This window comes from Mesoplodon bidens, assembly GCF_964165515.1.
Source record: "Mesoplodon bidens genome assembly, chromosome: 5".
Classification (NCBI taxonomy): Eukaryota; Metazoa; Chordata; class Mammalia; order Artiodactyla; family Ziphiidae; genus Mesoplodon; species Mesoplodon bidens.
The window spans coordinates 144,280,098-144,305,400 of NC_138161.1; the positions used below are offsets into that span (position 1 = coordinate 144,280,098).

Consider the following 25,303-nt stretch of genomic DNA (forward strand, 5'->3'; position numbering starts at 1 on the left):
GGGCCACACATCCCACAGACACAGAAACCTACACATACAGAGGTCACTGGCCACCCACATGCAAATAGCCAGTGAGCCCTGGCAAAACTCTATGAAAGTAAAAGGGCTTGCTTGGATTTCCAGCAAGCAAGCTGAAGAAGCCTCACTATCAGAGGGACCCAGGCTCACCTTCCTAATCCATCACAGCCAGTGTCTGAGAGCAACTGGGACCTTCTGGTGGGTGTCCTTGTCTCTTCTCTCATGCTCATCTCAGGAGGGGTGGCTCCATCTGCATCACTAACTTCTTTAAAAAGATATGGGCAATCCATTGGGTATTGAGAGGCCTACAACAAACCTAAATCGAGCATCTCCTAAATTCAGGACCCTGGGTTGAAGCTGCAGGGAAGTATCACGAATGCTCCAGTCCTTCCTCATTTATTTGGCCAACAGACGTGGACTGGAGCCTGTCCCCTGCTGGACCAGTGCTGGGCACCAGGGACAGAGATGAAGCCACTCCATTCTCTGGCCGGTGGGAGAAAGCACACATCATCAACACAGGTGTATGGACAGTACATTAGAAGTCGGCACCAAGCCCTCTGTTTTAAGAAGAGGGCCCCTACCACAGAGTCCTGGTGGGGAGGGGCGTCCAGGAGGGCTCCCTGAGGGGAGGAGAACGGAGCTGATACTTGAGGGACAGAGAGTGATGCAAGGAGGGAGGGCAGTGGAAAAGGAAAATGGTGGAGAGGGCCAGGCAGCATCTAGGAACTGGCGCGGAATGCTAAGATGGACCATGCAACCACGAAGACTAGCGCTTACTGAGCTCTGCCGGTGGCTGAGCACAGCACCGAGTGTTTGACCACGGGACCTCTCGGAGCTCCCCCACTGCCCAGAGCTCCTGAAATGGAAGGTCAGGACTCTTCTGGAGCAGGGCTGGAAACAAGGGTTTGGGAGAGGTAACTGAAGGCAGCCTGAGGGAGGAGGGTGAGGTCAGCAGGGTCATGGGTGAGGGTCCCAGGATGCCCTTTGATGGTACCTCAGCCCCTCCCTGGCATTTGTTACTTTAGAAATGTATTTGTTACTTTCTCCCTCTGCTCACCAGGTGGCCTCCGATTCGGGTTAAAACTAAAGGCTTTAAATTAAAGCTGCAATTAGATTATAAAGCAACATTTTGCCATTTGAGCAGAAATACTTTCTGCTTTTGACACGTAATATTATAATCCACTTTCCAGCAATATAGCTGAAAACAACTTGTGGGCTATGTGGGGGTGGACAGTCCAATTCCTTCCCATATCTGGCAGTCCTCCAGTACAGGGGTGAAGATACCTAGTGACCCCATAAAAGGAAGTCTCTTGGTCTCTCTCTGGGGAGCCCACCTAGCAGACAGTGCACTGTGGATAGGGTTCATTGAAATGCCAGCTGTGCCCCCTGGCAGAATCATGGTGTCTCTTCTGGATGAGGCAGACCCAGTTCCCTGGAGACACACAGGCTACCAGACAATGGCCGCCCACCCTTCAACATCTTACGCATGCATGGTATCCTGACTACAGGGACCATCTGAGGCCTTTGTCCCCTTTCTGGGGTTGGCGGGGGCAATTTCCTCCCCCACTGGATCCCAGGAAGATGTGGACCACCTGCCCAGCCTCCTGGCTTCTCAAATGTCTGGCCCTGGCCCCACTCTCTGGACCCCTTCATCACCCAGAAGTACTCTGTTTGTCTTAAATCTAAGCCCTGACTCAAGGCCACAGCCTCCGGTCCTCCTCCAGTCTCACCAAGACCCTCAACTGGTCCCCCGTACTTTGTCACATGGTCAGGCCCTCCTGGCTTCACTCTTCTTCTCGTGGGGTCGATGCCACGCTGCAAGAGCCCGACCCCCTGCTGCCAACGTCCTCAGCTCTTGACCCTCCGGACCCACCATTCTTGCACAACCTTAACTCAGGATGACTCCGCCGCCAGGTACACCTGATCAGGGCCATCACAAACACATGGCTTCGACCTCAGCTAGGCCCTTATTCCAGCCACATTCCTTCCAGACAAGTCCAGTCTCTCTCCAAGTCAGGCAGTTACTTCACACATTTTCCTCCCTCCTAAAACCTGCTACTCAAGACTCCCTACCTCATAACTTGCGTAAAGCTATCAACAATGCCTGAAGTTGTATGGTATTCAGTTCACAAGTGGGAAAACGAAGGTTCAGTGAAGTGGAGTAACTCACCCAAGGTCACACAGCTAGTAAACATCAGAGCTGGGATTCAAGCCTGGCTGCCCTACTCTGGATTTAAGCATTCTCCCTTCTCCGACTCCCTGGCTCTCAGTCCACTCTGTAGCGGTAGTGGCATGTGGGCAGGGGAAAGTATTTTATCACACACATTGTTTAAAATTTCTGGCCAGTGTTTGTTGATAATAAAAAGGAAAAAAGAAAAAAAATAAAAAAATAAAAGACTCCCCACCTCCACTCTCCAAACCTCCCCTCCAACCTCAGAGAGAAGATAGGAAGTTGAAAGACTTTCCTCTTTGATGGCTTCTGTCTCTAATCCTGGGCATGCCCATGTCTCTGAAGGCACCCGGTCACTGCACTGCCATTTCAACAGCAAAGGAGTCCCGTCCCCTGAAAGGCACCCACGCCCACAGCCCCCCATTCCCTCCGCCCCCCATGATCTGTATTCTCTCTCCTCATGAGCTGCTGCTTCCATCTCCTCACCTCCCTCTGACCCTTCAACACCCCAATTTCTGGCTTCTGACCCTGGTCCCTTCTGAAGCCATCAGCACGGGTCACCAGTAGGGTCCCCGTAACGAAGCCCAGTGGGAACATTCAACACCCAGCAGCACTTTTGCCCCACCTCCTCCTTTGGCTTCCGTGAGAAGACCACCTCTTGGTTTCCTCCTGCCTCCCAGGCCACTCCTTCTCATGCCCTGTTCAGGCTCCTCTTTCTCTATCTGACACTTCAGTCAGATCACCCATCCCAAGTTCTCACCTCTTCTCCCTCCAGACACTCTCCCTGGGAGACTGCAGCTACCCCCTGGGCTCGCCTCCCACACGTGAGGCTGCCTTCTCATTCCACTGCCCTGGAGTCACATGCTAATGGGCCCCTCCCCAGGGGTACCCAGGGGCACCTCAGATTCATGAGCTCAGCCTCCTTCCAACAAGCGCGCCCCTCCTCCTGTGTCATCTCCAAGCACGACACCATCAGCGCCCCACTTGCCCAAGTCAAGAACTGTCAACAAGTATACGTTGAAATATACGTAGTGAACTAGGTGCCGGTTTCCAATGGTGAACGGATAGAGTCCAGGCCACCATGGAGACCACACTATGGCCAAAGTGGGGGAGGGGCGGAGATGGGTCCAATACTAACACAGAGAGATGTAAAATTTGCAGCTGTGAAAAGGGCTGTGAAGTAAAGCTCCCCGGCCCTGAGACGACCTGTGATGGAGGACCTAACATGGCTGGGGATGCAGGGAAGGTATCCCGAGGATGGGCCGAGTGAGCGGAGGCCTGAAGATGAGAGAGGAAAGTCAAGAAAGGTCTGGTTTCTGGCCTTCACAGTGTGCTAACACGGCGCCCACGTGTGCCGGTGGGGGAAGCAAAGGAGGGTGAATTCCGCTCGGGCCACGCTGAGCAGCCAACGAAAGGCAGGGCAGGTGGGTATGTGAGCTGGGCCAGGGACATATTTGGGAGTCACCGGTGTGTGCACGGAATCAGAGGCAACTCTCCAGGAACGAGAACACAGGGAGGCGGGGCAAGAACTTGGCTGGAGGTGAAGCCCTGGATCTGCCCTCTCGCCAGGCCAAGGGCCCGCCTGACCCTCCTGCTGCTCGCCCTAAACCAGACGGGCTCAGAAGCTGCTCGGGGCGCCAGGAGAACTATCTGGCTGTATGTCCCTGGGAGAAGAGCAATGGGGGCAAGGCCACCGAGCGTGGCTGGTAACTGGGGAAGGGTAAGCGGAGAGCAGCCCAGCCAGCTGCTGTCTCTACAGGGCATCTCTTGACCTTGAATGCTTCCCTAAAGGACGATCTTCCTTGGGAAAGGAGATGAGATGTTTAAAGAAGACAGGTGGTGTGTTCAAACATCAAGGGAAAAATGAACCATAAATCACATCGTGGCCTCGTGAGAAAACATGCAAAGCTTCAAACAACAACGCCACTTGTAAAAGAGTGACAAGTTCTCAATGTCCAGGCCACCTGAAGAGCTGCCACCTCGTCGGGTTTGCATAAAGTCCCTACCAGGAGCGGGAAGTGTTCCCCAGTGGCCCACAGTGTTCCCAGCAGGATTTGGACGTCGTCAGAGTGGGCAAGATGTGCCCCTGCTCCCACCCCTGCTTTGGGAAACACAGCTCACGCCAGACTTTGCCCTCCTGCCCCAAGGCTTGATGCCTGCACCTAGGGCAGTGAAAGTGAGAAACCAGGGGAGAAGGTGCGAGGCCACAGCCTACCTCGGGCCCCGAATCCCAGTGTCCCTACGGCAGAAGTGGGTGTGTTAAGACTGGCTGTGACGTGCACCCCAGGGTGCAGAGAGGCCCTGGGCTGGAGGTGACCAAAGGCAGGGAGGAGAGAGGAGGTGTGGGGCAGCTAAGGGGGCCTAGCCCACCCCACCCCTGCCAGCTTCATCCCCCTGCCGGGATGAAGCGTCCACGTACTCCTCCCGCCTTCTCCCTTCGTGATTAAGCCCCGCAGCAAGCCCGTCACTCAAGCCAGGGATGCGAATCTCATCCCTACTCTTCTCTCTGCGTCTCTTCTCCGCAGTCTATCCATTGCCAAACGCTGCCAATGCCTCCTGCTTAGCTTTGCTCCAACTGTCCTAAGTATCCCATTTTAATTTGATGCTTCCGACCCATCTGAAACAGCTAAAAGAACCTCTTACAGGCCTTTCTCTCAACCGTTCCCTACAATCCTGTCAGCAACATGACAAGATCCGTCCATTACCTATAGGATAAATGCAAACGGCTAGCTCAGCAGGCAGTCCCGGTTCCCCACCCCGTGCCCCAGCCAATCCACACCCCAGCCCAACCTCAGCGCTGCGCACACCCTGCCCTGGTCCAGACACACAGACTCTTGCTCTTACACCTTTTCGTGACCCCCATCCCTTTTAACCAGCTATTCCTCCTACTTGGAATATCTTTCCAGTTCCCCATTCACTACCTGTCGAACTCCTACTCCCTCTCCAAAACCCAGCTCGCGTGCACCTTCTCTATAAAGGCTTCATGTCTCCCTCTGAAGTGCCTCACCCCCAGCTCTGGGCCCACACCTGCCTGTCTACCTCTCCACTGCCACAAAGGAGAGATGCATTTCAGCTCATTCATGAGCATGGTGGATCCCACAGGAGGCCATGGGCTCCTCAAGGCTGTTTCATCTTTGTAGCTACAGGGTCTGGCCGGCTGCATGAGCACTGAACAAATGAATACAGAACATCTCTCTAAGGAATCGTCAGGTGAAAGAGAACCTCGGCCCTTCTGAACTCCAGCTTCTCCTCATGCCCTTGCCCGTCTGCAGCCGCATGGGTGGCACGGATGTCTGCCCCATCACCACTGGCCTGAGAGCCCAGCTATTGGCAGCCACGGGCCCCCGTCCCACACAGGCGCTGGTCACCTGACGGTCTGCAGCTCCACACCAGGGAGCAGCTCAGGTCCGAAGGCCCTGCTGCCACTCTGTGGATGGACCCTGGACACAGCCGTTCACGCCTATGTTCCACGTCCCAAAGGGGCACGTTAGGCTCTGCCCCCACGACTGCTCATCAGGACTGAAGGACGGATGGTCTGACACTCACCCCTGATGCGGGATTGGCGGTCCAGCCCAGCTCTGCAGTAGCTGTCCTGGTGTCCATTAAAGTTTCTGCAGATCAAGAAAAGAAACAATGGTGAATCGGAAGGGTGACTGGACAGTGGCCCTTATGTCCTTGAAGTTACTTATGACTAAATAGCAGTGATAAGAGCCCTGGGCTCCTTTGCCAAGCCCACAGCTCGGAGGAGGAAGAGGTCTGCTAGGAGGATGCGGCTCGTGGCAGAGCTAGGCGCAGACCTCAGGTGTCCTGACGCTAAGTCTCTACCTGAATGACCCCAAGCCACCGGGGTGGGGTGACGTCATCTGCCTACTCATCACTTTAACCCTGAGATGCAGCTTCTTCCCACAGCACTCTACCTCCGGGGTCTTCCCAGGCCATGTTGACCCAGGAGCCCAACCTAATTCCTTCCTCAAGCCTTCCCCGGCCACCTCCCTCCCCGCTCCTTCCCCACCCTCCAACCTCATCTGCCTGCCCTCCTCGCTCCCCACCCATCTCCTCCGCCTCCCCTCAGGCCTCCGTGTTGCCACTCTTGGCCGATATCCCTTCAACCCCTCTGGCCCCAACACTCAGCCTTCCTGCAGGTCCCTTTGCCCCTGGGCCCAGATACATGGCCAGCCCCTTTCCCAAGACTCTGCTGCGGGCTCACACAGCTTTGGCAAAGCCCTTACCCCAAACATAAATGCACATCTCAGACCCCAAGGGCCTACTTCCTGGTCACCAATCCCTCTGGCCAGTAAGGGAAAGATAGACACCCTGACTTGGCTGTGAGCTCCCAGGGGCCACCAGGATGGCTACAGTACACACGCTGAGATCACCAGGCACCACGTACTGATCATAGAGCTGATATTTATTATACCTGTTTTCTGGCAGTTAGTAGTAAAATGTCCTGAAAACGGGGCAGCTTTTTCTTTTTTCTTTCTTTCCTTTTCAATCTATTATTGACTTCTGTCAGCCCCACCGCTCAAGGGAAACTCCTCCCCAAAGGCTGATAAGAGCTCTGATCAGCAAATCCAAAAGCCCCTTTGTTTTGTTTGTTTTGTTTTGTTAACAGCTTTATTGAAGTAGAAATCACATGCAATAAACTGCGCATAATTAAAGCATACAATTTGTAAGTTTTCACTTATATTTATAACCATCACCACAATCAAGATAATAAACATATCTGTCATTCCCAGAAGTTTCCTGTCCCTCTGTAATCCCTCCCTCCCTCCTACCCCTGCCCCGCCCTGTCACTGTCCCCAGGCAATGACTGATCCGCTTTCTGTCACTATAGGTTAACTGGCATTTTCTAGAATTTTACGTCAATGGAATCATATAGTATATACTGTTTTCTTAATCTGGCTTCTTTCACTCAACACAGTTGTTTCTAAGATTCATCATGTTTGTGTGTAACAATAGTTCATTCTTTTTTATCACCGAGTAATATTCCATTGTATGGAGAGACTGCATTTTGTCTACTGTTCACCTGTCATTTCCAGTTTGGGGCTATTACATGAGAGTTCCAGTTCCTCCACATCCTCACCAACACTTGGCAGCGTCAGTCATTTTTAATTTTGGCCATTTTAACAGATGTGCAGTGGTATCTCATTGTGGTTTTAATTTTCATTTCCTTAATAAAGAATGATGTTAAGCAGCTTTTCACATGATTTTTTTTATCATCTGTATATCTTTCTTAGTGAAGCATCTGTTTAATCTTTCCATTTTTAAATTGGGTTGCTTGTTTCCTTATTGTTGAGTTTGGTAACTTTTTTTTTTTTTAATTTATTTGGCTATGTCGGGTCTTGGTTGTGGCACAAGGGATCTTTGTTGCAGCATGCAGGACCTTTCACTGCAGCAGGCGGGCTCTTTGTTGTGGTGTGCAGTCTTAGTTGCCCCGTGGCATGTGGGATCTTAGTTTCCCTGCCAGGGATCGAACCCGCGTCACTTGCATTGGAAGGCAGATTCTTAACCACTGGACCACTAGGGAATTCCTGTTAACTTCTTTATATCTTCTGGATACAAGTCCTTTATCAGATGTACGCTCTGCAAATATTTTCTCCCACTCTATGGCTTATCTTTTCATCCCTTTAACAGCGTCTTTCAAAAAGCAGAAGTTTTGGGCTTCCCTGGTGGCGCGGTGGTTGAGAGTCCGCCTGCCAATGCAGGGGACACGGGTTCATGCCCCGGTCCGGGAAGATCCCACATGCCGCAAAGCAGCTAGGCCCGTGAGCCATGGCTGCTGAGCCTGCGCATCCAGAGCCTGTGCTCTGCAACGAGAGGCCACAACAGTGAGAGGCCCACTTACCGCAAAAAAAAAAAAAAAAAAAAAAAAAAGCAGAAGTTTTAAATTTTGGAGAAGTCTAATTTTTCAATTTTTTCTTTTATTTTATGGTTTGGTATCATATCTAAGAAATCTTTGCCTAACCCAAGACCACAAAGATTTTTCTCTTACTTAGGTCTATGATCTATTTTGAGTTAATATTTGCATAAGGTGGGAGCTCTGAGTCAAATATACAATTTTTTTTTCTTTTCACATGGGTATCCAGTGTTCCAGAGGGGCACATTTTCAAGTCACACAATGGGGCTGTTTAGGCTAGTGGAGGTGTCTTATGCACTTGAGTTTCCCAGGGCATGTATCAAAGGCCCAGGCACAGCATGCCCTAGCTGCACAGGTGCTCAACAAACATAGGCACAGGAAGTAGACATGACGTGTTGTTTTGGTTTCTCCCTCTTCTGTTTCCTTTTCTCCTGAACATCCTTCCCGCTGTGAACGTCCATTCACTGCTCAGTGCTTCAGGCAGGAGATGGGAAGTATGAAGGCAGAAGGCAGAGTCTTGGTTGGGCCCCTTGGAAAACAGAAGCACTCCTGGCATACACCAAAGGTTTGGGAAGAAACCCACCCTATGGGCAGGACGGAAGGGGTGAAAATAGAGTGATAAACGAGGAGCTGTGCTGAGCAAAAGTGTCCCCTACACTCTCGTCTCCAAGTGCTCAATCCCAGAAAAGGGATAGAGGAAGTCTGTCCAGGTGACAGGGCCTTGGACACCCAGCATCCCAGCCTGGAGTGACCCCACCAGGCTGACATGGCACAGATGGAGCAGAAGAAGCCTTTGAGCCAGAACGAGTCTAATGAAGGGAACCCAGAACCACCCAGTGGTGACCCGCCTAGACTATACACAAGGGTCAGATGGAGTCCAGGGTGTCTCAATGCATGCTGGGGTGGACGGGCGCTAACAGGTCAATGAGGCACCTGCCCCACAACCGGACGCTATACAGCCAGCCTGCAACCTAGACAGTTTTTCTGCCACCCCAGTGGAAGGGGGGCTCACACTGCAAACGGAGGGGATTAAAGCAAATAAAGTGAGCTGGGTTTTCTTGCCCATTTGAGTCTGGAATTGGATTGAGAGTCATGCCCCGTGCATATCTGAAGGAAAGGAAGCACTGGAGCAGAATTCCCCAGTTTGTTCTCTCCTCTGATTCTTCCAACAGCTGGGGAGGCAGATCCCTGCATGGAGCAGCCCTCCCTCTCTCCACTTCACAGCACTAATAATGATCATAATGACACACCAAATTTACATAATACACTTCTCAGAAGGCACTCCATGATGGCCTGTAGAAATTCATCTCCATGATTAAAATGCCTTCACCAGGTGGGTCTGAAGCAGGAGTCACTGAACCCATTTGGCAGGGTTGGGGACCAGGGCACAGAAAGGTGCCGTGCCTCCCGCTGGGTCACGCAGCCTCCCATCCTGATGCTGACAGCCCCAAATCTCAGCTTGCTGCTCACCAGGCAGACCTGGGTGTCCAGTGGCTCTGCTGTGGCCCTGGAATGGAGGTCCTTGCTCATAAAGCCAAGAAGCCACAAAAGACCCCAGAATAAGGCATACTGCGATCATAATGTATATCATGGCACTCCCCAGACTCAGGATCACGTTGAAGTGCAGTAAACAGGCAGAGGACACGGGCAGGGAGGAAACTAGAGTCCAGAATCCAAAGTAAGAATCAGCCTTCACTCCTCAATCTTCCAAGGACTGGTTTGTTCTGTTAACCCCAGGAATACAATCTAAGAGTTCATGATATTCATAGTTACCTGCTCAAGGGCTGTAATTGAATCTGTTTCTAAATAATGTTTTCCATCCACCCTCTTGGACAGAAGTTGCAGCAAGAGGAATCCATTTCTCTGCATCCTGCCCACGTGGAGACAAAAGACCACAAAACCGTAAACCATCCACTTGATATGATTAAGGGCAGTTTCTTTTCTGGCACAGAGCGCTCCTGATTGTGGCATTACACTCTGGTGGGGGCTGAATTAAAGTGATTGGAGGAGGTTTACATCTCCCTGGAGAAGACGAGAGCACTCATTTGCATTTATAAAGCATATTGAGAGTCCTGGCAGAAAGGTATGATGGAAGCACAATTAAATATTTACCATCACTTCTACTCGCAAACAGTGGCATCGTGGGGACCAAACCAGCTGGAGGTGCACGTTTTGCTGCCAGATCCGACACCTTCAGGGGACATGGCTCTGGGACTCCCACCCACCACCAGCCTCTGCTCTCTGGGAGCGCGTGCTCCCTGCCCACGGGAGGAAAGCTGGGGAGGGCACACAGAAGGCAGAGAAGGCGCAGGTGTGGGCAGACAGACAGGGGCCAGGTCCCACTTCCACCACGTAGTGGCCATCTCTCTCTCCCCCTCCCTCTCTCTCTCCCCCTCCCTCCATCCTCATCCGCAGAATGGGGCTAGGGTTAGTTAGTGCTCAGGACCATGGATGGACTGCATGACACAAAGCATCGCAAAACAAATGCTTTTATGGTTATAACTTAATCACTCCAAGCTTCTGTTTCTTAGCTATGAAAAGAATCTAACGATCGTTACCTGTAAAATACGTATAAGATATCCGGAAGCATCAACGATCGTGGATATCTACGGATATCTCATCTACCTCCTTCCTTGTAAAGACCAAGGAGTAACACGTGGAGGATACAGCAGTGGATCAGAGCAGTGGATCCCCTGGAGCGACTCATGGTCCAGTTCAGGGAGAGATAAGAAACAAATTTCCACTAGACATCCTATTCTGGCTGAGGCCATGAGAAGAAGACTGAGAAACTCAAGAGAATGGACACAATTCTGCTCCATGTGGGGAGTCAGTGGACCTGTCCCAAAAGGGAGACTCACACTGTGTATGGGCAAAAGCAATGCTGTGGTCTCCTGGATAAGGGTGGGCCATGGTGGGAGGCAAAAATGGAGAGGTCCACCTGACGCCTGGGACAGAGATGGCAGCATGACTGCCAGAGCAACCAGGAGGGAGCAGAGACAGGTCAACGGGAACGCAGTGGGAGCCGTCCCAAACCTAAGGGGCGGGGGTGAGGAAGACTGAGCCAGAGCAGAGGGGAGGCCCCGTGGGGAGACAGAAGGAGGTCTCTGGCAAGAGCCGGCCAGACTGGCAAGAAGCCGAAAAGGCTGGGCCGCACGAGCAGCCTGGCAGAGAGACCCCATTTTCCCAGGGAACGATTTCCCTACAGGGGTTTCAATATGGAAACCAACCACACGGGGCCGCCGCCCGAGAGTCCAGGTGGAGGGGGCAGGTCTGAGCCCCCTGCTAGGGGGAAGAGGCAGCTGCTGCCCGACTCTCAGATGGCTCCTGTTTCTGTGTGGATTGGCACGTCGGGATGGATTGACATTTGGGGTGAATTAGACGTCCATCACGGTGAAAGAGAGCTAAATGGACCCTCTCCTTACGGTTCTGCCACTGTTTTTGGAGAGACATTAATCAGACACTCAGCTGAAAATATTTACAACGTCCTTCCATGGTGGTAACAATATACAACAACATATACAGATGGAATGGGGGCTGCCAGGCCTTCTCTGAGCAGTGCCTTGTGTGTATTTGATAAGGCAAACCCATGGACCTTCCAAGCAGGGAAGGACCAGCGTGGCTGTTCCATCACTGACCTGTTCAGCCCTCCGTGACCCACAGAGCTCCTGAAACCCAGGAGCCACAGCACAGAGCTGCCTCATGAGTCCAGGTCCTATCAGGTAAATGCCAGAAGTTGGGGGTCAGCCCCCTGCAGCCCACCCTCTCCCTCAGCCTTCGCAGTGCAGTCGGGATCATTGGAAGAGGGCTGAAACGCAGTGGCATAGAGGGGTGCTGGTACCCATTCAACAAAGGTTGTCCAAGTCACTCCCACAGGCAAGGTGGGCACTGTGCGGGCACCGGAGACAAAGCAGAGAAAGACAGACACCCCAGCCCTCAGGGAGCTTGCAGGCAAGTGGGAAAACAGAAATTAATCCAATAAGCACGCAGCCAAACCTGCAATTACAGCCTTGGTGAATGGCAGGAAGTGATCCCAGGGACGGTTGTGAAGACTGAATAAAATGACAGGTGTATGGAGCCTGGCACACAGCTGGCACTTCCTCCTTCCTTCCCCAGCCCCCAGCTGACGGAAGCCCAGGGACTGCCCCCTTTACACACACACACACACACACTCACACACACATGCACACTCCTGTCCCAGGATTGAGCTCATACTTACAGGAATAGGACATGTAGTAAGTAGTCTCCCCCACCCCAAATCCAGAGCGTGCCGCTACCCACGATGTGCTGAGCAGCCCTGATCACGGTGTGGTACTCAGCCTTTCCAAGGGATCCCCATGCTGCCCTCCAGACCTGGACTCATCACAGAGAATCTGAGCACTTCTTGGAGCTCACATCCTCCAGCCACCACCCCAGGCTCCTCAGTGGCCCCCACTCCTGGCCCTGCTCCATCCATCACCACAGCCTGCCAAGGACTCCAGCCCAGCCTTGCTGCAGAGGCCTCGTGGGGCTCTTTCCCCAGACCTTCCTTGGGGCTGTGTCCTGTCTTCACACCTGCTCACTGGGCACAGACTCCTCAGGTGGTCTGCTGCCCCCGCAATCTTCAGCCCCTGACACGGGGTCCCAGAGCCAATAGCTGCTAAGCCCCAACTTCATACCTGCCCAGACCTCCTACTGCCAGTTCAGGCCAGCCTCCCTGTAATCTCAGCCCCATCCTTCTGAATAGGCCTCAAATCACCTCCTTGGACCAGAGGAGGGAGAGCCTTGCTGGCTCTGGGTCTGGGGATGATTCTGGTTGAGTGTGAACTGTGAAGGGCACCAGGTAGTCTCAGGGGCTTATGTTCTGGCACAGTTGGGCCCCAGGCCCTGCACAGCTATGAAAGACTGAAGTGATAAAGTATTGCAAGCAAGCCTTTCACATCCCATCCCATGTGTCCACCCACCCAAAGCTTCTTCACACTTGCCCCCCTCCACGCTTTCCCACTGCCCTTCCCTGGAGCCCATGTGTCAAACCTCAGAGGCATTTAGCTTTGATTCCTTGTTCTCCCTCAGTCCATCATCAAATCACTCACCATGCCACAGTGACTCCTGCATCTTCTTCACTGTGTATTCCTTTCCAGTCTCGGCAACGTATCTGAGTCTAGGGCATCAGCCCTGCACAGTGGGACCACAGCAACCACCTCCTAGCGGGTGTCTCAGCAGAAGCCCCCAGCTGCACCATTCTCCGCACAGCTGCCCAGTTCAGCTCTTGCTGTCAGTGTAAATGGTTCAAAGGCAATATGGCCACACTAAGCAAGGGCCTAGAGAATCTCAGGTCCTCTGATCACCCAGTGATGTCACCGCCAAGAATTAGTCCAAAGGAAATAATTCCAAAGGAAAAGAAAACAAAAGGTTCTATTTTGTGAAGATGTTCATTACAGCATTATTTAGACTATGAGAACACTAGAAGCAGTATAGGGGAAGGAAGTGAAGGATACCATGCTCATATTCATGCTCCTGGAGTGTTACGAGGATAATGATACAGCATCAGGATGCCGGCAATTAAACACAGAGCAGGAAACAGAGCTGTGTCTGCACCACAGATGCAACTCTGGAAACTGCTTCAATAAAGTAAAATGGCACCATGAGTACAAAGACCAGAAAGCAAAGTACAAGGGCTGATGGGTCAGGGATGTCAGTTTTACTATTACTCACATCCTTACTACTACTGTGCTGTTTTAGAAGACACATGTTCAGAAATAGAAATTTAACCCACCTTCTAAAAATACCTCTTTCATCCCACCTCACACCCCTACTGTATGATTTTCAAAATCTCTCCACTATTCCAAGATATGCCACAAACTTCTGGCTTCCATGAACCTTCTATTCCAAGCCCGTCTTTTCCAAATTGATCTTCAGTTTCCCAAAGGAGACCCATCACCTCCCATCCCTGCACGTGTGCTCAGGCAGGTCCTCCTGCCTGGAATGGCTTCTTCCTCTTCTCTACCTGAAACTGGTTTGCATCTTTCCTCCCCAAGTACTTTGTAAGTACCGTGAGAAGGTAGAGCTGTGACTTACATCCCACAGAGTTTGATCACATGTCTCATACAGCAGAAATGCTCCATCAGTTCTGGAGACCTGGGTTCAAGTCCCAGCTCCAGGACTGACAAGCAAATCAAGTCACCTCTGAGCATCAAAGTCTGATTTTCACGGAGACAGGCATCTCTCCTGCATCCATGAGCCAGGGAGACCAGACCCAGAAAGATGCTTTGTATATTCTTAAGAACACTCATTGGAATAACGTTTATCTACTGTCTCTGCCAAGTGTAAAATGCTAGGTCAAGAGAAGCTGTTATTACATAAGTCTCCATTGACTCATGTGTAATAGTGGCCAGCAAGGAAGAGAAACAAGCCTGAGTAAACGAATGAGCCAGTCCAGCCCATCTGCTGAATGACTGACTGATTGAATGAGTAGGAACAGGCACTTGAATTATAAAAACAAACTGTGAAATTTGCTCTTTTAAAGAACACAGATTAGCCCAGTCCTCCCCACCACACCCTTTTCCTTCTGTTGCTTTTATTTTCCAAGGTGCAGTTCATTATCATAAATAGAAAGAAGCCACAGCTTAGATGGGTCATATCATAGAAATATGCTTCCAGGAGCCTGCAGGGGCTCTGGTTCCCACATGGCAGAGCCCATGAACAAGCCTAGAAGGCCCAGATGCACAGCCCTGCTTTCCCTCCCTCCCAGGGCTCTGCCAAGTGAGGCTCCAGGGGAGCCGACCACAGCATGGAGACGTGACATGGTCTGTTCAGCTGGGGAGCTGGAAAGGGCTGGGGACAAGCCTCAGAAGGGCTGCCTTCTCTGCCCAGCCCAGCTCAGACTTGGTACCTGCCTTGGGACGGTCCCTGTCCTCTCTGGCCTCAGCGGGTCACTTCTGGCCCCCAGTCCCTAGGGCGATCTCTAAGAAACATGGCAAGAAACCAAAATGAACCTCTGGACCCTGGGTGGACCCCTCTGCCACCTGAATCCCCAGGTCTGGCTTGGTCTTTTGGTGACTTAGCAGTGCCCTGCAAATGCTTTTCACTAATAAAATATAAAAATTGCTTCAGGAGATGTATTAGTTTCCTAGCACTGCTATAGCAAAAGTACACAATTTGGGTGGCTTCGGAAACAAAAATGTTTTGTCTCACAGCTCTGGAGGCTAAGAGTCCAAAATCAGGGTGTTGGCAGGGCCATACTCCCTCTGAAACCTGTAGGGGAGAATCCTTCCTTGCCTCTTCTAGTTTCTGGGGTCTTAATGGCGATCTTTGGCGTTCCTTGCCTTGCAGCTGCATCATTCCAATCTGTGCCTTCAGGGCCACAGGGTGTCCCCCGTGTGTCTCTGTCTTCACATGGCCGTCTTATAAGACATCAGTCTTATTGGGTTAGGGGCCCACCCTGCTTCAGTATGACCTCATCTTAACTAATTATATCCACAATGACCCTATTTCCAAATAAGTTCATATTGTAAGGCACTGGGGGTTAGGGCCTCAGTATATCTTTTTTATGAGGAGACACAAGTGAACCCATAACAGGAGGGTAGGATGCCAGGAAATACCGCTGTTAGGTCTCCTCCAGCAAATACTCAGCCTTGTGCTGGGAGCTTAGGAGACTCAGACACAAAGAAGGCCAGGTGCCTCCTTCAAAGACCCCATTCTAGCAGGTGATGGAGGTCTTCATTAGCTGCTCCAGGTCCACTCACCCACCCCCCACCCCTTTCCTGGAGGCAGGCCTTCATAGGCACATGGACTGGGCCCCCTGCCATGGAGCCTGGGGTGGGTGGGAGGGAAAGGCTTCGGTGGTGGTGGGGGGCAGTATCCCCAGCTGCCCCCGCTGAGCTGCAGAGGGCGGTGGTCCTCTCCTTCTGCCTGATCCTGCTCACAGGGCCCCTCCGCTCATCCTTCAGGCCTGGGGTGGTACAAGCTCCCCACTGCTGCGACTCGCTAAGTGTTTTGCCATCCTTGTCACCTTTCTTTCACTCCGTGCAAACCTTTGCAAACAGTCCCCTCGTTCATCTCCGCTCATCACCTCTTTGGACTGCGTCATCTGTTTCTCCAGGTCCCTGGGGATATGCAGGGCCTCGGTCCGTAGCCCCCGGTAGGCAGCACCTCGTCTCCTGTGCCCTCCCCGCATCGCACACAGGAGGCAGCCACCTGCCAGCCTGGCCTGTCCTGACCTCACTGAGCTCGGATCAGACCGACCTGGGTGTGAGTCCCAGCCCCACACTATCCAGCTGTATGACCTTGAGCAAGTCACCTAGACCCCTAAATCTCACGCTCAGCCATCCTCATTAAATGAGGGTAGTAATGCACACGTCACAAGGCAGTCGGCGGAGCCAAGGAGGTAAGTGTCACCAAACACTTACTGCACAAGTGCTTGACAAGCAAGAGTTGGTCCGCTAGCAGCAGGCACTGTCATGCCCCGTGTCTGGTCCTGGTGTGGGCAGTGGACTCTCTCACACGCCTAAGGTCCCTAGCTGGCCCTATGAGATGGGCCAGCTACTGGGTCTAGGACCCTGAGGCCCACGCTGAAGGGTGGGTCTTGGTCCCCCCTCACCCCGGCCCACCCTGGCAGCCTTGGTTGACTGAAAAGCCTCGGCCCTCCAGTCACACTCTAATTTCTCCTGAGGCTCCCACCCAGCCACCAAGGGACACTTGTTGCAGCCCGCTTCACCCCACGGACCCCTGGCATGAGGGACCTGGCACCAAATGCCTCTCCCGCAGGCTGCCCCTGAAGACCAGGGCCCCATCCGGGCCTATAGGGACGGCTGACAATAAGGAACCCAAATAGCCAGGTGGCTTCGCTCGCCTCCACATACACCCTGAGGCCCGGAGAGCAGCGCCGGGCCTTTCCTGGGTTCAGCGCTCCTCCCAGCACCCTGGTGTTTGTGCAGAGCTTGCGAGGCTGGCGTGTGCGGGCTCCGGCCACGGTTCTGCTCTGGCTGAACGGGCCACACTCCAGACCCAGTGCCCCCGACACTGCCCTCCTCTGCACACGGCTCCCCATCCCAAGGTGGGGCGTGGGCTCTGCAGCCAGGGGGCAGCTGGTTGTCTGCAGCCTCCAGCAGCCAGGCCTGGGGGGCCACAGCCCCTCTCCGGGGCTGGACGCAGAAACGTTCTGGATTAACCAAAGATGAATGTCCGTGTAAGGGCCCTGGACTGGGATAGGGACCCGCCATGGCCTGTGGAGCGCGGGTGGGAGAGAGTAGTGGATTTATACATCACACACACCCCACGGCCTGTCTAGTTCTTGAGGCAGTGGGATCCAGCAGCCCTGGCTACAGAGAGCGTGGGTCCCCTCAGTCAGGTGTTTCGTGGCTTCCTTCTTCAAAACTCTGGTTGAAGAATCACCGGTTTGATGATGACGGTGCTGGGCAGTGGTTTTCTTACCCACCTACTGTCATATGTGCCACCAGAGAGTGTTCCCTCTTGGGAGGTCGCCCAGAACGGAAGGCAAGAGTCTCTCCTCGCATCCAGAGAACTTTGGGAAGAGATCAGCAAGCAACCCAACTACTCTGAGTTTTCCCAAGGGGCCAAGGTCAGGGATGGCCCTTCAGAACGAAGGCAGGGCGACCACAGTGCCGGTCCTGTCACCTCCCAGATGACGTGCTCCTCAATTGCCCTGATGTATCAGGCCTGATGGCTTCACCTTTCGCAGTGAAAGAATTTCCATAGTGTTCCTGCCCAACTGGAAGTGGAAGCTCCATGCTGGGCCCTGCCCCCAGGAGACAGGCCTCATGCTGGGCCCTGCCCACCCCCTCACGCCACTGCACTCATCCTGCACAGCTTCCCGCCTCCGTATGGTTCCCTGATGGAGGAGGAGGCCTGGGGTGCAAGGACGGATAGCTGTTCTCCAACAAAGGAGAAGCCCTGAGCAAGTGAGACTGAACACAGGAGCCAGGAAAAGGAGAGGCTTAAAGCCTTCATTTTAGGCCCCAAATGCCAAACAGCCAGTCTTTCTTCTGCCTGATTCCTTCGTCTGCCTTCTTTTCCTTCTATCTCAGCTCCCTTTCCCATTCTGACACCTGTATTCCCTGATCCTTCAAGATGACCAGACACCCTCTCAAATCCAAGTGCACCCCTCTTACGTCTGAAAGTACCACACAGCCAGAGAGCCAAGAAGAAAAGTGAGTCTCACCACGCCTGGCTGGGGATCTCTGGTCCTCTCCAGCATCAAACACCTGAAGGCAGAAGCCAAACTGGCCAGACCGTGTTGGTGGGCACAGGCAAGGCGGGCCTCCGAGGCTGCCCTCCAGCCCAGGCATGACCTCCGACAGCACCGGCTACGCCCAGGCCATCAGGCATCAGGGGGGCCCTTAACCAGCCCCGCAGCAGAGCTTTTGCCCAAAGCCCTCACCTCCTTCTGACCCAGCTTCTTCCCCAACACCATCCAGCAGCAAGGAAAGAAAAGAGACCCGCACAGCAGTGCTCTGATCCAGGGACAGCCTTTAAATCCTCGTCCTGGCACGCTGATAAGGCAGGCCTGCCGGGACCCCACTGCTCCGTGCTCCACCTATTTGCATTTTTGTGGGGAGAGTCAAAGACCCATTAAGATTGAGGAGTCTGGCATTTTCCAGTCTCCCAGCACCATGAATTCTAAGGGAGATTAAATCCTTTTGCCCCGCCCACTCTGAAAGACCCGTGAGTTGGCGCCAATGGCACACAGGTAAGAATCATGCACAATAAGCACCGTGCTCTGATCCTCATGGGCGCGAGGAGAGAGGGCCTCTCACTTTCTGGGGGATGCCGGCACCCAAGGGGCATCAATCACCCTGGAGAACAGCGGGGAGGAGAGGCCGCACACCCATGCAAAATGACTCTCTGCAGCCCTAATGAAGGCCGGCGATGGATGGCCACCTGGGCTCGTTAATCAGAAGAAGCACGCTGCCGTCTGCCCCTCCACCCCCCACTGCCCCGCCGCCAGGCCCTCCTGCGCCCTCATCCTGGATTGATCTGTAGCACAGTGACTCTCAGATGTCTCGGCGCCTAGGGCCCCTGCAGGCACCAGCAGCAGCCACAGAGCCAGGGGCCCCGGGGGAGGGCTGTGGTAGGGGCTTGGGGATGTGCAAAGGGGCGGGGCAACCAGCCAGAGCAGGAAGGAGCAGGGGCTAGCAGGCAGGCCCTGGCCTTCTCCTGGACACACCCTGGACCAGACTGGGGCTGCTGAGTCCCAAGGGGCCACCAGAGCTGAAACGACCCCTTGGGGCCGCTCCGCAGCGCACCTCCCACCAGATGCATGGACGTCTCCTTCCAGGGGTGTGCATCCTCAGCACTGCCCTGCGGAGGCAGCTGCTGTGTCATGGCACCGCTCTCCTGGCATCCAGCCTTCATGCCCAGCCCCGCCTCCTGTCTCCAGAGAGCCAGACACCATCCAGAAAGGCCCAGAGTGATCAGCTAGCCACCCCATCGTTGTCCACCCAAGGAGACCGGGGGAGAGGGTCCAGGCTCACATCACATGCTGATGGCAGAGCCAGGCCTTCTCCCCAGGTCCGCTGCCTCCGGGTCTGTTCCCTCTGACAAGCTTACGTGGAGACAGCCTCCCTTCTCCACATCTCACTTTAGCTGCTTGTTAAGTGGCAACAATTGCATAAAATGTCTCCTCTGTAGCTGAGGGTACTGTCCTAAGGCTTGTTGTGGATGGGTGGCTTCTGGGTTGTGATGTGGCACTTATCCAGCCCCCAGAGCCTCACAGCTCTGGGAGTGTGACAGTTCCTGCCCTGGGGGCTTTTAGGCACCAGACGTCCCCCTGCCCTCCCTTTCTGTGGCAGAGGGCAGGTGAAGTACTCCCGGCCAGAGCGGGAGGGAAGCAGGACTCTGCGGCCACCAGGCCTGCCAGCCCCCAGCTGTGGAAACCCAGCAGGACCCCTCGAAGGCTAACAAGGGAGCTTTGCTTGGGGCTTCAATATCTCTGGAGACATTTCTGCACAGAGGCATGCATTGCAGGTGTTTGCAAGGCTTGGGGAGGACACTAATGGCATGGAGATTGTCTGGGGTCTTAGGAAACACAGGATGCCAGGAGCCAGTCAATGCTACTGATTGGGAAACACAAATAGAAGTCTTCCCGGGGCGCTCTCCAGGTGTCTTGGTGATGATGGGGCATTCTCAGGAGCAAGAATGACAGGCAGCACAGGAGAGGCTGGCCCTGACAAGGAGAGGCACAAGGGCAAAAGGTCCATTCCTGGGGGCAGGAGGCATCCATGGAGTTACAAGAGCAGCACTGGAGGGGCCTTGGGCATCACACCATCGGCCACCACAACCGCTCAGCTAGAGGAGGCCAGAACTGTGACCTCGCAGACAGGAGGGAGCCATTCCCCTGGCAGGTTCCTCTCATGGGCTCTGCTACCGGTGGCCCGTTTGCTCCCTCTACCACCATGCAGATGACAGCGGTCATGGGGTACAGGAGGGCAGGATCAGAGCCAGGACAGACAGGCCATCACGAGCAGTTCAAAATCCACCCCACAGAACAGGGGAAAGGACGAAAGGCAGAGAGTGACTGAGGCTGCCCTGAGGGTACAAGGTGAGGCATGGGATAGAATGGGTGGCTTCAACCATCAGGGAGGCTTCTGGAGGAGGGGTGATGGGGCCTCCGCCTTGCAGCCTCAGCCTTTGAATCTGGGGCCTGATTCACAGAGCAGGGCTGGCCACATCCGTGGGTTCCCTATCGATCTGTGGCCACAGGCGAGGCAGAGAGGATCCACGGAGGAGACTGACATCACTCACACAGCCTACAAGCCACTGCGGCCAGGGAACCACCAGAGGAGCTGCCCAGAATTCAGGCCCTACAGAGCTGGAGTGCCAGTGAGGGGTGGCCTACATCCTCAGGGGCAGGAGGAGAACAAGGGCTGGGCAGTCAGGCAGGCTTCCCGAGAGGATGAGAGGGACTGTGGCTGGGCCTCAGAGAGCTGGAGGGATGTGGTGGGGTGGAGGGTCGGGTGTGATGAGAACAGATTCTCTATCAGAGGCTCTTGTGTGAGAGGAAGCAGAAGCACAGCTCCTGGTCTCTGACAACAGGCAGTCGGGGCCCCTGGAAATCTCCTCCTCCTCTTAGGGGCTAGAAGCTCATGGGAAGGGTCATTCGTGGACTTGGCCTTGCATTCTCCCTGCTGGGGTGGGGCAAAAGTTTCCTTGAGGGGCTGGAGCCTCAAGACTCTCCATTGTGGTTTTCTGGCCAAAAGAACAGACTTCTAGAAAAATCAGGCCTGCATTTCTCCTCCTTTTGAACTGAAAAAAGATTAAGTTCAGTGGCTCGGGATCTGGAGCTCTGTTGTCTGCCCTCCAGCTTGGACCTGATGACCAGTCCAGACTTCATCTGCCCACTGCATTTCCTGCCTATCCAAACGCAGTCAGGGACTGGGTGCAAATCCGGCCACTGTGCTCAGTTCAGAACCTCTCAAGGGGTAAAAAGCTGCAGAGACTTGGTGCACTCCTGCTCCCCAAGCTTCAGCCTCTGATCCAGCACCCTCACCAATCGGCCATTCAATGTCTGCGTGCATACCACCCAAGACGAGGCACTCACTACCTGTCCAGATGGGCCATTTTTTTTGTCAGATAGTCCAAACTGTCAGAGGCTTGGCTCCTGGGATTTCCTTCTTTGGCCCTTGCTGTGCCCCGAAAGGGTCCCCACGGAACCAACTGCTCCCCTTTCTCCACGGCAGCCCTTCGGAGTATGAGGGGCAGGACCTTCTGAGTTTCCTCTCTTCCAGTCCCACACTCCTGGCTCCATTAGCTGTCCTTCCAGCCCCACCACCTCTGATGGTTTCCCAGCATCACAGGAGAGAGAAGGGGGTCGTCACCACCCCAGTGGGCACATTCTACTTCTCTCCTCATCTCCCTGTAGATCCCCTTAAGAATCCCACCAAGCATGCCAGGGTCTCCCCGGGAGAAAGGAGGCTCCTCAGAGCTCTGAATCCATCGTCAGCTCTCCTTCCTCCCTGCCCTCTCCTCCCTCCTCCCTCTTTGTGCTCTTGTTGCTGCTTAACAGGGTATTTCTGGGACGAATAGCGTGTTCAGCTCTGGCTGAGAATACATCTGGCCTTTCCCAGCCCTGCCCTTGTCCTCATGGAGCTGGTGGAGGTCTAGGGAGAACTGGGCCCAGACAGTGGGTCAGTGGATTCACTTGAGAACTCACAAAAGCCGCCCACGTAGTACAGAGTGACAGGCACAGAGAAGAAGCCCCTGCCCTGCGTGCTGCCCACATGGGATGCTCTGGGGGCCTGGGAGCCATGAGCATAGAGGCTGGAGCCCTGGGCCCTGGGCCTGAGAGGGCCGACAGGAAGGGTCGGAGCTCACAGAGCTGCAGAGTCCCAGGGGCTTGGCGTGGTCCCCACCTCACGCAGTCACTGGGGGTAACAGCACCTCCATCCCTGACACACTGGGGCCTCTGGATGGGTATACAGAAGGCCCCACATCCTGTGTTTAGATTCTGAGAGATGAGGACTTGCCAACAGGAAGACACTCCAGGCTTGCTAAGGGTGGGAAATGTGCCTGGAGGGTCAGACACCAAACACGGGCCCCTTCGCGTCTGCTGTGAGGACGGGGGAATGGATCAGCAACAGAATCAGTGAGGGAATGAGACCCTAGAGGGGCCACCGGCTCTGGCCTACAGCATCTCAGGGGAGGCAGCTTATCTGGAACACACTGGTCCCTAACTCTGGAGGGGGGAGACCCTGACTTTAAGGGCAGCAACACGTTGGATGCCTGCAGAAGGAGGCCGAATTCTGACACAAGGGAGGGGAGAGCGCAGGTGAGGCAGGTGTGGGTGTGGGCCACCTCGCTTCCCAAGTACACTCAACTGGTGAAATGTGGACAGGTTCCAACACTTCTATTAATTTTCAAATTGAATAATACAAGCAAGGGTACAATCTTTCTTATCAAATGTCTATTCTCTTTACCTTCTCTTGATTTCCATCATTAGTACTACTGGCTGGCTTTCTTGGGAAGGAGGGTGCCACCTTTTCCCCACTTCTATCATAAGAGTTACTCTAATGGACATAACACAATATAATGATGATAAATGGCAAATAGCAAAGCAACTGTGTCCCTCCTGGCAGGTCCCTTGGTGCTGTGATTCAAGTTCACATCTCAGCAAAATGACATGGAACTTCTACAACAGTCAAAACTCAGTGTTAAATTTGGGAATGGTCAGAGACAATGAGCTGTGTTTTCTTTAGGTTTCACTAAGGTCTTTGGGCCCACCTACCCTTCCTTTAGAAAAATGATGCCCAGCTTTACTTACCAGCAGAGATAAACACACACCTGCCTCCTTCAGAGGACCCTGACCTTGTCAGCCACGCTGTAGCTAGGAAAACACTGGAGTTGAAGTCACAAGACATGGGTTCTAACCAGGCTGTGTACATAAGAGCAGTGTGGCCTGGGCAACCCACACAAACTCGCTGAGCCCTAGATTTCTCACAGGTAACATGGGTGCAATATACCTGCTTCTTAAGAAAATATGAAGATCAAATGAAATGCTATTTGTAGAGTGTCTGTTACTATTCCTAGCCCAAAATAACAACTCATCAATATTACCTATTATTATTTCTAAACAGTTGGATTAAAAAATTATGCTTTTTATGAAGGGTGTAGGTCTGTGTCTAGACTCTTTTTTTTTTTTTTTTTTGGCATGTGGATGTCTGTTTTTTTCCAGCACCATGTTTTGAAGAGACTATCTGTGCTCCATTTTATTACCTTTGCTCCTTTATCAAAGATCAGTTGACTATCTTTATGTGGGTCTATTCCTGCGCTCTCTGTCATGTTCCATTGATCTATTTCTCTATTCTTTTTGTCAATATCACACTGTCTCGATTACTGTAGCTTTATAGTAAGTCTTGAAGTTGGGTAATGTCAATCCTCCAATTTGTTCTTCTCCTTCTCCTTCAACATTGTGTTGGCTATTCTGGGTGTTTTGCCTCTCCATATAAATATTAGAATCAGTTTGCCAATATCCACAAAATACTTGCTGGGATTTTGGTTGGGATTACATTGAATCTATGATCAAGTTGGGAAGAACTGACATCTTGGCAATATTGAGTCTTCCTATCCATGAACATGGAACATCTCTTCATTTATTTAGTTCTTTGACTTCATTCATCAGTTTTATAGTTTTTCCTTCTATAGTCCTTGTTAAATATAAATCTAACATATTTTGTTAGATTTATATTTTGTTAGATTTATACATAACTATTTCATTTCAGGGAGTGCCAATGTATGCTTTTTATAAATAGTCCTTTTCTAGCCCTTAGAGTCTATATATGTCTTCACAAACATTATCACATTTCAGAAGACCATTATGAGATAAGCATTAGCCCTACACAAACTCTCTGAGCCCCAGCTTGAGATCTTATTACACAAACTGGACATAATACCATCAGTTGAATGGGTCTTAGCTTGCATTCCCCTAGATCTATACAGGTGATACACCATCTTGGCTGGGGAGAAACATAGCTCTAGGGGAAGTCCTCCAGCCCAGCCCAGGAGAACACCCTCCCAGGTGGTCTTAGTTTACCACTGGCCCTCAGGAGCTGGGCTGCTAGGATGTGTACTACAATCACCTACGCTGGCAGCTGGCCAACTTCCTATAAAGGTCCAAATAGTCATTATTTTAGGATTCACGGGCTATAAGGTCTCTGTTGCAACTATTCAACTTTGCCATTGCCACTGCAGCCTGAAAATAGCCTGCAGGCTACTGTTTGCCCACCCCTTGTCCAGACAGGCAAGGGTTCTGGCATGGACAAATGTGCTAACAAAATTTGTTCAGTGATATTTAAATGTTTTCTTGTAATTTTTGATCAACTAACTCATTATTTTAGCATACAATAATAACATATCTTTCTAGCCATTACTATAACTACAGACTTCCGCAGAAGCCTTTGTGACCTTCAGAACACCAGAAAGACACCAGCGGGGACCATGGGAATATTTGTGAAAGAAAACAAGCTTAACTAAGGTTTATATTCACAGGGAATCTTAGCAAAGCGTACCTACAGAAGACAACTGGCCCAATTCTGGCCTGTGATGCTGTCCTCTTGGGGCAACTGGTTTCTCCCAGATTTGGGAGGGAATTTGAGTCCTTCCTACAGGATCTGAAGGGGAACAGGACAATCATGGGGAGTATAAGCCTCATTCGCCACTAACGAATTTGCAGAGGAACATGTATAATTAGTGTGTTTGTCAGCGGGGAGTCTGTGGACCTGGCACATAACGGAAACGTGTCATCACAGGGTCACTCAGAAGGGCCCTGG

General features: G+C 52.7%; 1 protein-coding gene across 2 annotated transcripts in view; it reads right to left on the reverse strand.

The window, feature by feature from the left end:
* Positions 1-25,303, reverse strand: part of EPHB1 (EPH receptor B1) — a gene marked incomplete at both ends in the record, with an annotated part of 429,185 nt that overhangs the window by 284,475 nt on the left and 119,407 nt on the right. For both annotated transcript variants that reach the window (XM_081234446.1, XM_081234445.1), the window contains one exon: positions 5,735-5,799. In XM_081234446.1, the coding sequence (XP_081090572.1) occupies positions 5,735-5,799 (65 nt within the window). The remainder of the gene's footprint in view (positions 1-5,734; positions 5,800-25,303) is intronic.